Source organism: Pelophylax lessonae (assembly GCF_965119305.1).
Source record: "Pelophylax lessonae genome assembly, chromosome: 3".
Classification (NCBI taxonomy): Eukaryota; Metazoa; Chordata; class Amphibia; order Anura; family Ranidae; genus Pelophylax; species Pelophylax lessonae.
The window spans coordinates 136,825,857-136,838,353 of record NC_138770.1 but is presented as its reverse complement, the minus strand read 5'-3'; the positions used below and the strand labels follow the sequence as shown (position 1 = coordinate 136,838,353).

The 12,497-nt window shown below is 39.7% G+C and overlaps 1 protein-coding gene across 1 annotated transcript in view; it reads right to left on the bottom strand.

The window, feature by feature from the left end:
* NBAS (NBAS subunit of NRZ tethering complex) overlaps positions 1–12,497 on the bottom strand; it is a 1,303,215-nt gene that overhangs the window by 28,283 nt on the left and 1,262,435 nt on the right. Inside the window, exon 51 of the mRNA XM_082252487.1 lies at positions 10,223–10,351. Within this exon, the coding sequence (XP_082108613.1) occupies positions 10,223–10,351 (129 nt within the window). The remainder of the gene's footprint in view (positions 1–10,222; positions 10,352–12,497) is intronic.

Genomic DNA, 12,497 nt, shown 5'->3' with positions numbered 1-12,497 from the left:
GGGCTTCACCATGTATGGCTTCTTCCTTTTCTTTTAAAAAACCCATATTGGAGAGAGAGAGAGGAGACTATTTTAAGGAGCCATCCTAAGCCGTGCATGTTATCCATCCATCCGTTCAAGGGATATTGTACATGCCTGGGTAGCTGCATTTATCCTGCAATCCGAACAAAGAACACTATATATATGTTCAAGGCCCATTTATATTCTTAATCTGGTGAGTGCATCCCCATTGGGGGTTCCCCTTCTTTTCTTGAAGAGCACCTGGGCACTTTAAAGGATTTGAGCACCTTTATTGGCACTTTAGTTTCGTTGGAAGAAACCATCTTTTGGACTGCACTTAATCAATTCACTTGCACTTTATAGATTATGGACACTTATGTATTGCACATTATGGCACTTTAATAACTTATACCCATTGATTATGAATGTATTTTTGTCACAGCATATTTATTAATTTTATAGCACATTATATATACATATATATTTTTTTACCTGTTAGCGCTGTCTATTTATATCTTTCCACATCATTTGATGGAAATTAAAATTATCAACCTACAAAAAGCTGAATTCAAACACATCCAAAAAAAATAAAAGGGGAAAAAATGATGCAGCAGGCTAGTCCATTTTGCTGAAGTTTCATTGCAGAAACTTAAAATGGTACTCCGTAATTTGTATGGCCCCACGTGCTTGAATGCATGCCTGACAATGTCGGGGCATGCTCCTAATGAGACGACGGATTGTGTCCTTGGGCATTTCCTCCCAAATCTGGACCAGGGCATCACTGAGCTCCTAAACAGACTGAGGTGCAACCTGGTGGTATCAAATGGACCAAAACATAATGTCCCAGAGGTGTGCTATTGGATTTAGGTCCGGCGAGCATGGGGGCCATTCAGTGCTATTAATTCCTTCAAACTCCAGGAGCTGGCTGCATACTCTCGCCACATAAGAATGGGCATTGTTGTGCATCAGGAGAAGCCCAGGACCCACTGCACCAGTGTAGGGTCTAACAATGGGTCCAAGGATTTCATCCTGATACCTAATGGCAGTCAGGGTGCCATTTGTCTAGCCTGTAGAGGTCTGTGCGTCCCACCATGGATATGCCTCCCCGGACCATCACTGACTCACCACCAAACTGGTCATGCTGAACTATGTTACAGGCAGCATAACATTCTTCATGGCTTCTCCAGACCCTTTCACGCCTGTCACATGTGCTCCGGGTGAACATGCTCTCATCTGTGAAAAGCACAGGGTGCCAGTGACGGACCTGCAAATTCTAGTGTTCAATGGCAAATGCTATTCGAGCTTCATGGAGCACAGGGCCCACTAAAGGATGTTGGGTCTTCAGACCACCCTCATGAAACACGAAGTCTGTTTCTGAATGTTTGCTCAGAGACATTCACACCAGTCACCAGTGGTCTGTCGGAGGTTATTTTTATAGGACTCTGGTAGTGCTCACCCTGTTCCTCCTTGCATAAAGGAGAAGATACCGGTTCTACTCATGGGTCCAGCTCTCCTAGAGTAACTGCCTGTCTCCTGGAATCTCCTCTATGCTCTTGAGACTGTGCTGGTAGACACAGCAATCCTTCACATATTGATGTGCCATCCTGGAGGAGTAGGACTACCTTTGCAACCTCTATAGGGTCCAGGTATCGCTTAATGCTACCAGTAGTGACACTGGCCCTAGCCGAATGCTAAACTAGTGAAAAACAGTCAGAAAAGATGAGTAGGGAAAAAATATATCAGTGGCCTCCACCTGTAAAACCATTCCTGTTTTGTAGGTCGTTTCACTGTTACCCATCTAGTGCACCTGTTGTTAATTTCATTTACACCAAAGCAGCTGAAACTGATTAACAAACCAGATCAATATCCCAGGAGTTTATTTGACTTGATGCTATACTTAGCAGAAAAATAGGAGACAGGACTCAAATCACTGTGGCCCCACATCCCAATGTAATATTGACAAGAAAAAGCTGAGAAGAAAATGGGACTTTAAAGGTAGCCACTAATAACCCCATGGAAGAACTCAAGTATTGATACAATAAAAATACATTTTATTTAAACATTGTTAAAAGGTTATATACTAGAATCAATTCATGCAAATGAATGTATGAAAATAAATGAAAATACAAAACAATATCTCCCAATTGTGAAACAAGATCTCTCCCGGTGATAAGTACACCAAGGAGATCTATAGAAATACCTGTACTGTATATAGGCGTAAATCTTGCGAATATTGAAGGTATCTGGATCCCGTGGGTATCTCAAAGAATCGAAGGAACGCGATGTTTAAATAAAATGGATTTTTATTGTATCAATACTTGAGTTCTTCATTGGGATTATTAGTGGCTAATTTTCTTTTCCGCTTTTTCTTATCAATATTTGATGCTATACTCTGATTAAGAAGTGTTCCTTTAATTTTTTTGAGCAGTGTATATTTATCCTTTCAGTCAGTTAAGCCTTTTTCCAATTTGTTTCATCCTAGTGCTGAGAACTGGAAAACAGATTTATAAAACAGAAGCAGCGTGCAGTCTTATAGGGAAAAGGGAAAATAACATGACAATTTTATGAAAGGCGTTGGTGTTCTGTCACTCTGCGAGTTATGCCGCATGATCGATTTAGGCATTGCATTAACAGTCCTAAGCATGTATTCTTATTTAAACATTTCCTGTAAGCAAACTAAAACTTTATTTCAAACTAAAGCCGCTTACATTTTTGTGTATCCGCCTGCAAAGCCCTTGTGATAAATAAAATGGAAAAAAGAGGAGAAGAGGAGTCTGTTGCCAGGTGAGTACAATAAACGCAGAGCCAGGCAGAAGATAAAAGCAGACTGCTGTCTTCCCGGGCCAAGCGCTCTATATTTCACATCAATTCCAGCATATAGATGTGCAAAACATGATCCTAAAGACAGGATAAATGAGGGGGAGTGTAGGCTCAGACACACTGTACATCAGCTAACAATAAATGTCAGTGGATTCACAGCAGAGCTCAGGAGCTGGGGCCTGTGCTATGGAAGTAAAGCTGCAGCTTTCCTATCACAGGCAGGGAAGAGGCATCACACAGCATCACAGATTGCTTCACCAAGCACTTGTAATGCTCACTAGATCCAAGCAGCAATACATAACGAGACAGTACAGAACATATGGCTTTTATGGAGGAACTACAGAGCCTTGCAAATGTATCCAGACTCTTGACCGATTCTCTTATTTTACTGAATAAAAACCGATATGCTAAAAATGTATTCTGTGATATTTTTATTTCTAAGAACAGAAACTCACTTCAAAGTAGTTGTAAAGTCTAACTGGATGAATTTTAGTTTGCTAAAGCACTTCAATACAATTTTTGTTTTATTTCAGAAAAATCTGTTTTCAATCACGGTCTGACTACATGAACTTGCTAAAGCATTGGCTACTCATCATAGTGACGATGGTGGACCAAACCTGGGCTTTTGGTCCCCACCATGGGCATCCTATGACAGGAAATATCCCAACAATGATCTTAGTTTAAAAACAAGTAATTGAGCTACAGTATTTCTACCCAGTCGAATTCTAACATTACAGCCAGATAGGGCTGTGCATTGCAATGTTTTACTTTGCAGCAATGACATGTTTACCCTGGCACCCACCCAATTAGATTACTGGGCCTGCACTGCAACCATGAGCCAAGCACTTGGCTCACAGCTGCGATGCAGTCTGGCAATAAAAAATTGCCACTTGGCAAAAAAAAAACAGGTGTCAGGAGGCAGTAATAGCACCTCCTGAATGTCTGCTAGCCACTGCTTCAAAGCTTTCCCATTTTTTGTGAGACTTGTTTGGTTTTAGCTCAACACTTTTTTTTTTTTCAGGTCTTTTTTTTTTTTTTGTTTTTATTAAGGTCAACACATTGTTGATAATGGGGTGTGCACATATGTTACTTAGACATTATTGTCAATGTTTTGCCATTTTTCAAAGTGAAAAATGGAGGAAAATAATTTTCAGATCTTTTGCCTCCACAAGATTTATAAATGTTCCCAGATCCTGACTCACGTAACTATTTCAAGCTGCTTTAATCACAAAACAAGGAAACAAGCAAGGAAATGCAGGTGTCTTCAATCAATGAACATAATGATTGTGAAAAATAAAAGCTAATGATTCTTAGGAAGCGCCTTCATACGTCTAATAGATTCCAAGAATCTTAAGGAGTGAAGAGCATGTAAAACAAGAGCATTAAATAACCTGTGACTCTTCTAAATGTAATCGCATCCCTCCATCCACCTGGTAAAACTCTACTTCTAGGCGTCTTTAAAGTTTAATTCCAGCTTTGAGTACGTCTTTAGAAATAAATGCAGTGTAAATTCCATACAGATATCAATAATAGAATTGTCCATGTTTATGCCATCGCCTGGCTAGCTTCAACTGCACAAACCTTGGGAGTTTGTCTTTTCTTTATTTGAACACACGGCTGACAATATTTCTGTAAAACATGCACTGGGGACTATTTCCTTAACTTCCTATCAGCACAGAAACTGATTGGAAATCTCTTCAATGGGAACACATACTGCAACAAAGTATACACTGATGAAAATAAAGAACCAATGCGCTTGACCATATACAGTTCTATTCAAAATTATTCAACCCCCACTGAAATTGATTGTTTTGGCCAGTTTGACATTGATTTTGATCATTCAGTCATCCTGCTTACAATTAAATCAAAGAGGCACGTGTAGGTCAGACAAATATAACATAACATTTATAATGAAATAACCACAAATGTATTTTCTGTGCTCACATCATTATCAGTTTTATTATTCTTATTCTTTGGAGACAGCAAGGGGGTGCGCCTGGGAGTTCTGGCATGGAGGCCTTTATTACGCAGTGTGCGCCGTATTGTCTGAGCAGAAACTTCAGTACCCACATCAGACAAATTTTTTCTCAGTTCCTCAGCAGTCACACGGGGACTTTTCTCCACTCTACGCTTCAGGTAGCGCACAGCAGTCGAAGTCAGCATCTTCTTTCTGCCACGACCAGGTAGCGTTTCAACAGTGCCCTTTGCCTTGAATTTGCGAATGATGCTTCCTATGGTGTCTCTTGGCATGTTTAACATCTTTGCAATCTTCTTATAGCCATTGCCCTTCCCGTGAAGAGTAATCACCTCTTATCTTGTCTTCCTGGACCATTCTCTTGACTTCACCATGTTTGTAACCACACCAGTAAATGTCTAGAAGGAGCTGAGTATCACAGTCATTTTAAAGCTGCCTAATTGGTGCTTATTAGGCTTTATTGCTGCTCCCTGACATCCACAGGTGTTTTCAATACCTGATTGAAAACACTTCAATGAACCTCTGTTCTTCAGAGTGGTAGTCTTTAAGGGGTTGAATAATTGTGTCAATGAAGAATTCACAAAAGAAACATTTACTACTGTATTACAAAACCAATTGATGTCATTTTAGTTGCATATGGTTCTTTAAGAAGTCCTTGTAGGATTTAATTCTGAATACAATTACAAATGTACACTAAATTCCCTAAAACCCTTTACAGCATTGGGGGGTTGAAAATTTTTGAATACAACTGTACCAGATGTAATAAGTGAATAATAGATACAGAGTGTGGACAGGGCCCAAGGATTAGCCGCCAATTCTTAGTAGTGTCACCACATACATAAAAGTAAAATGAAAAGATAAATAAAATCGGTATATACTATCACCAGCACACCATAGTTAAACATGTGCTGGTGATAGTTGCTTCATGTTTTTTATTCCTCACCAATAAAGCAACATTTCAAAGTCACTAAGAACCTCCTGCAGTCACTATTGCCTGATCAAGAGATTTATAGATTGCCAAGACTCTGATATACTGTATATGTGGGCTGAATAAAAAATACAAATTTAACAGTCTTTAATCTGTGCTATACAGTGCAGGTGGATGAATCCCCTCTGCTGGACTATTGCAGTCTGACAGCTGCCGGCAACAGCTGTCAGAATACCTGAGCAGTGGCTGCATCTAATTGGATACAGCAGCTGTTTGACCAACAAATTTCTGCCTTGCTCCTCTCATTTCTTATTCAAAAGACGTCCGGCTGGAGGAGCTTACCATGCCACCAACCAAGTGAATTTCGCACAGTGTATGGACAGCTTTAGTGGTCTTGAATCGTTGCTTCATTGGTCACAAATTTTGCTTATACTTTTATTAATGGTGTGCTGGTGATAAAATAAATACTGGACTTGATATAACAAGCCAACCATCATTTCACCTTAGCTCCCGCAAAGCATGGTCTGCTGCTGTATTAAGTACCCTAGATCCTTTGCATTTTGGACATACTGCATATAAAATGGGGAATGGTTAGATCCTCAGGTGATTATTACTGTCTGTGCCTTCCTACCCTGTTGAGAACTGCCCTCCTCGTTTCTTATCCTGGTGTCACAAGCTATCAGAGGGGAGAGAAAGTGAGATCTAATCCCCCCATGGGTTGATAAAAGTCTATCCAAAACTAAGTTGGTCTTTAAAGTGATTGTAAATTTTTTTTGTTTTTGTTTCAATAAAAATAACAAACTGTTATGCTTATCTGTCCTGTGCAGTGGTTTTGCATTAAGCAGCCTGTATCCTCCTCTTTTCGGGTTGCTCTTTGGCTCTCCTGGCCCCTCCCTCCCTTTGAGTACCCCCACAGCAAGCAGCTTGCTATGGGGGCACCTGAGACGAGCTGCAGCTTCATGTATCCATTCAGACATGGAGCTGCGGTTCGGTCCTGACCCCTCCCTCTCCTCCTTGGCTAACTGACTTTGATTGACAGCAGCAGGTGCCAATGGCGCCGCTGCTGTGTCTTAGCCAATGAGGAGGGGAGTTCCGGACGGCTGAGACAGTCTTGGACATTGCTGGATCGAGGGGGGGGGGGTCAGGTAAGCATTAGGGGGGCTGAGAGGGGCAGCTGCACACAGAAGGTTTTTTTAAAAAATAAAAAACCTTTTGCCTTTACAATCCCTTTAATATTGTAAATGGCTATATGTCTGCACTAAATGTTTACTCAAAATGATAAAAGTATAAATGCTAAACGCTAACATTTTGCAAAAGTTTTGTAAAAAAAAGTGATGAAAAATGGAAGAGATCAAAACTAATCAATTGCCCCACTTTAAAAAGGGTTTATATGCCATTTTCCTCTAATAAAAGTAATGGGTCAAACCCGATCAAAGGATACAAAAAGAAACAATTGAAACTGATTGTAAAGTCTTGTTTTTTTTAGTTAAACATAAAAAACATGTCATACTTAACAGCTCTGTGTAATGGTTTTAACCAGGGCAGCTCAGATCCTCCTCTTCCTGGGTCCCTCTTTGTCTCTCTTGGATCATTCCTCCTGTTGAGTGCCCCCACAGCAAGCAGCTTGCTATGGGTGCACCCAAGCCGAGCCACAGCTCCCTGTGTCCATTCAGACACGGCCCTGCGGCCTGCCCCTGCCCCCTTTTTCCTCCTCATTGACTTTGATTGGCAGCAGCGGGAGCCAATGGTGCCGCGCTGCTGTCTCAGCCAATGAGGAGGGGTGTCCGGAGCAGCCGAGACAATTCTACAACATCGCTGGATCTAGATGGGGCTCAGATAAGTATTCGGGGGCTGCTGCACACAGAAAGCTTTTTATCTTAATGCATAAAATGCATTAGGATAAAAAAACCTTCTGCCTCTACAAGTCTTGCAGTGCACACATTGTGCTGCCTCCAAGTATCCATGTAAGTCTTCCAGTCCATCTTTGCATCCAGTGTTAATTTCATCAACGAAAATATTTTAGTTGACTAAAATATGACTAAAACTTACAAACAAATCAGATTACTAAAACTAAAATGTTAAAATGGATGATTTACCAAAATTACTGTATAATTTTCAAGCTATCCCAGCCTCCCAACCCCCTTTTTTTCCATTATAATTAAAGCTATTCGGGCCTTCATTTGGTGCCATAATAAACTTAGGATTCAACAGACGATCCTGTCCCTACAAAAAAAAAACAGGGAAGGGGTAACTTTACCCCATCTGTTGCTTTATTTTTAAGCAGCCTCTTTGATTAGGCTAGTTGATTGGTACCACGGCAAATCCACTAAATTATGGATTCGACTGGAAAATGACCTCCTCTCTTCAGAGGTTGCTTACCTGACCTGAACTGAACTGGACCGTTGCCACCTGAAAGTCCTACTACCCTCACGGTGCATGCAAAGCTCCAGATCTGGGATACATATCTCAGTAGGGGTCTGTTCTCTTCTAGACTAAGCCCTATGACCCCATTGTTTGGTCATGACACTTTTTCCCAACAGAAATGGGACTCTGTTTTCCTTTGTAGGCACCGACAGGACAGCCCTTTGCTGTGCCAAGCCCTCGAGGGTCGGACTCTTATTCCCTTTCAAGGATACTTCCATCTGGTCATAAAGCTGCAGGTGCTTGGCTAGAATAAATGCAATTGAAACACTACATGGGAACACGGTCCTTTATAGACTCTCTGGTGCAACCTTTCCATTGATTTAGAATCCTTGCTTTTACAATCGGCTAGACCTGACCACTCTTTATCTCAAGTTTATCAGATCTTGCTGAGTGAATCGTACCCACTCCCACCTCCATTTCTTGCGAATTTGGAATGAACTACAGGCTGAGTCGGATGATTTGGACTGGGACAAAACACTGGCGCTTACATACAAGCTGTCTATCTCTTCCTATGCGCCAGAGCGTAATTACCATAAATATTCTAGGTGGTATCACTGCCCCACACTCTTGTATAGGATGGATCCTTCCATTCTGGATACATCCTGACCATGTTTGCAGGCTCCTGGCAGTATGACTCATATTTGGGGTACTTGCTCGAAAATTATCCCTTTTAGGAATAAAATCTTATCCTTATATGATAAACTGGTGGGAGATAAATTTCCAAACAAACCCCATATTGCTGTGTTATCAGTGCTGCCAGGTGCCTATAAACAGATTAAAAAGAGGTTAATCTGGCATCTCCTTACAGCGGCCCACTCTGTAATCGCAAGGCATTCTGAAGCACCCTCCTTGGCCGACGGTATGGTCTCATTTCCAATTTCTCTGTTTGACACCTGTATTGCGGCTAAGGTCTGAGATTTCAGATGTTTCCCGGAGCCTCCCATGGGTACTACTTGACTGCCCCCACTGCTTTTTTTTACTTTTTTCTTTCTTTTTCCTCACTTTCTTGTTCTCAATACCCTTTCCTATTTGTTTTCTGTGATAGCTGGTTGCATTATCTACCTAATCCAAAGCTCCTGCCAACATTTGCTGTGTCTCTGTCTACCGTGTACACAGAGTATTCCAATGGTTACTTTCCTGTACTTAATTTGTTTATAGTACTCATTTTACCAATTTATGTGGTAGTCTTTACATCTATGTCTTTTAGATGGAGATTATTTCTACCTATGTTTACGTTTGTACTCTTGAGTATTGTGCCTATGTAGCCTATTTGATTTGATATATTATTGTAACTGGAGACATTTATGTTTTTTCTACTTGATCTGTACTGTTTAAAAATTTTTAATAAAACATAATTCAATATAAAATTGCATATTAGACAAAAGACTATGACTAAAACGAAATTGAAATTAGTACATTGTAGTCGACTAAAATCATTTTAGTCTACTCAAATCTTATCAGTTTAGGTAAATTTGTTTAAATCATTATTTACACATTTCTCTATCATTTCCAAACTCATTATATACTCCTGGAGTAAAAAATCAAATAACATTTCATTATTTATGGTATTAAGGTTTGAACATGCACTACAGACACAGATTTAGCCGTTGTGATATATACCATATATCACAATGGGTAAATCTGTGTCTGTGTAGTTTGCTCAAACATTGATACCATAAATAATAACATGTTATTAGACTTTTTTTACTCCGGGAGTATATATTTTTAAATTATAAAGAAATAATTAATGCATTACAATTTAACTAAACCCATTAGATTTTAGTCTAATAAAATGTACTGGAGACTTTAGTCGACTAAAATTAAAACATTTCAGATAACTAAAATACGACTAAAACTAAAATGGCATTTTAGTCAAAAGACTATTTCTATAACCAAATGAAAATTTGAAATAAAAATGAACACTGCTTGCATCCCCATAGAACCCTTTGGACTCTAGGCCCAGGCTGCATGCAAAGGTTATGTCACATGATCAATTTAAATGCAGACAGCATTTTGTGCAGATCATTAACAATACAGGGCATAAAAGGCAGACAGGACGTATATGCTGGACATACCTTGGTAACTGCACATAAAAGCTCCAATGCCTTTGTTTGTAGAGTGGCATCACCGCTCTCTATAAACAGCTTCAGTGATGTCAATAGCATTGAGTGCTCTAATAACAGTGTACAGATCGCATCAACACACTGAAAGAGAGAAAAAAAAAAAAAAAAAAACACATTTAACGGTATAATTCATTGATCCTTCTAAGATAAACAATATTACATGTTTTTAAGTCCTTTTTCATCACATCTTATATAAAGCTGTGCTTGAGCATTTAAGTCCCCCTTGGGGAGGTAATTTCATTAAAAAAAAAAAAAAAAAAAGGAAAAGAAAGGCAGGTAGTGCAAGCAGTGATAGTGTCCACACTACACAAAAAAAATGTAATAAAATTGGCCATACATGAGTCATTGTTTTCTGGTTCAACCGGTGGGATGAGCGAAAAAAAAAAATGAGCCGATTCCCCCATCCACACTTGTGGAATTATGTATTCAGACAGCGGGGAGTCTTCCCTGCCCCTAGAATACAAAGATCAGTGTTGCCGGCTATAGCCAAAGGTATTGATCAATAGGGAAAAACTTGACAGGCTGGTTGTACACAAATTCGCTCAGTCGTGGTTGAACTGGCTGATTTTCGATCCATGTATGGCCGGCTTAAGAAGTTACCTAGCAGTTGCATCTTGATGCTTGTGAGAGTGTAGTGCCACTGATGCACTTTTAATATGTGCATGGTTGTTTAGTCTTTTTATATTTTTAATAAAATGTAACTACTCTATGGAAGCATTTTTTCTCCTTTCTCCAAGTGCTTAACGATCTTTTGAGCTGAGAAGGATATACCAGCTGTTTCGGCATAAGATTCAGCATACAATATTAGTGACAGCTTTAGTTGGCTTTGGCTGTGTTTTACCAATAAATGATACTGATGGAAGATGGTGAGAGCTGTGGATCTCTCCCAATGTATGACTATGCATTCCGAAGCTATCCAATGGTTATATCTCAAAGCTATGAGAAGTATAGTGCCACTAATGCAACTTATAATTGTGAGTGGTTTCGTTTTAGACCCTTCTGCCTTCAAAGTAATGTTACTACTCTTTGGGTATTCATTCATTTATGTGAGCCAAGATCATGTTATTGGTCATGACACCTGAGGAGTCAGTACCAGTAACATATAAGATCAGACTGGATGACGTATGGGAATATGCATGGGATTGTAGGAAATGACTAGCTACTGATGCATTATAAATGTGAGTGGCTTTCTTTCTGTTGTTTTGCCCTAAAATCAACATTACTAACCTATGTTTTTTTTTCTTGGTGCACAATACAAAGTTTTGAGGCAAAAATGATACACTAGTTACAACATTAAAAGAGACTTCGCTGGCAACGTATATGATCGGCTTGCATGATGTATGGGAGTCTTCACAATTTCGACCTATAATATAAGCTTATTTAGACCTTCCTATGATCTGGAAAGCCATATTTGGTGTTTTTACCATGAGGTGATGGCACAGTGATGATTGTTATTTCTAGAAGCACATTTGGACACCTATTGTTTATAAAGGGACTTTTGTTTTATTCACATTCAGCATTTTTGATGGACAGTCCAGAGCCAGTTCCTCCTTATGATAGGGGAGTATTTTGGTGTTACACACACTACTGGATACCAGTCCTATATTCTTTGGGCTTTATTACTGCAACCAGTCCCCTCTGTATGCTTACATTGATCATCCAAGGTATGTGATGATTGAGGGTGTAGCTTCTAGAAATTTTGCATCATTTTGAAACGCTCATGTCTCTCGCCTTTCCTACATCTACTTTATAAGTATACTATTATTGTAGTTAAACAATGGTGCAATTTATTTCCAACTTTGGGAGGATATAACCCAGTTGTCCAGCACTTGTTATTACGATAAGGGACTTTGTGCCCTATGTGGGTGGGATTCCAGCATTCGCCGGGACAGATTTGTGCACCCTGGTTCCCTGCGGGTGGCCTCACGTTTGCAAATGTGATTTTTGCTCTATATTATTGTGCTATAAGCTCCTGAAGAAGCGGTGGTTTCCCCGCGAAACATGTAGAGCGCCTAACATTCAGATGGTACCTGCTATAACTGACAATGGATATGTTCCCAAGGTCACTCCATTTGTGATTCGTTTTTATAGAGCCAAATGTTGAAGAGACAGTGTCTTGTGTCTATTTTTTAGATGTGAATATGTTTTACCTTGTTTTTTGAATAAAGACTTATTTTATTTAATCAATCTGTCAAGCCTTTGTATGTTACCATGAAAGTCCACATAT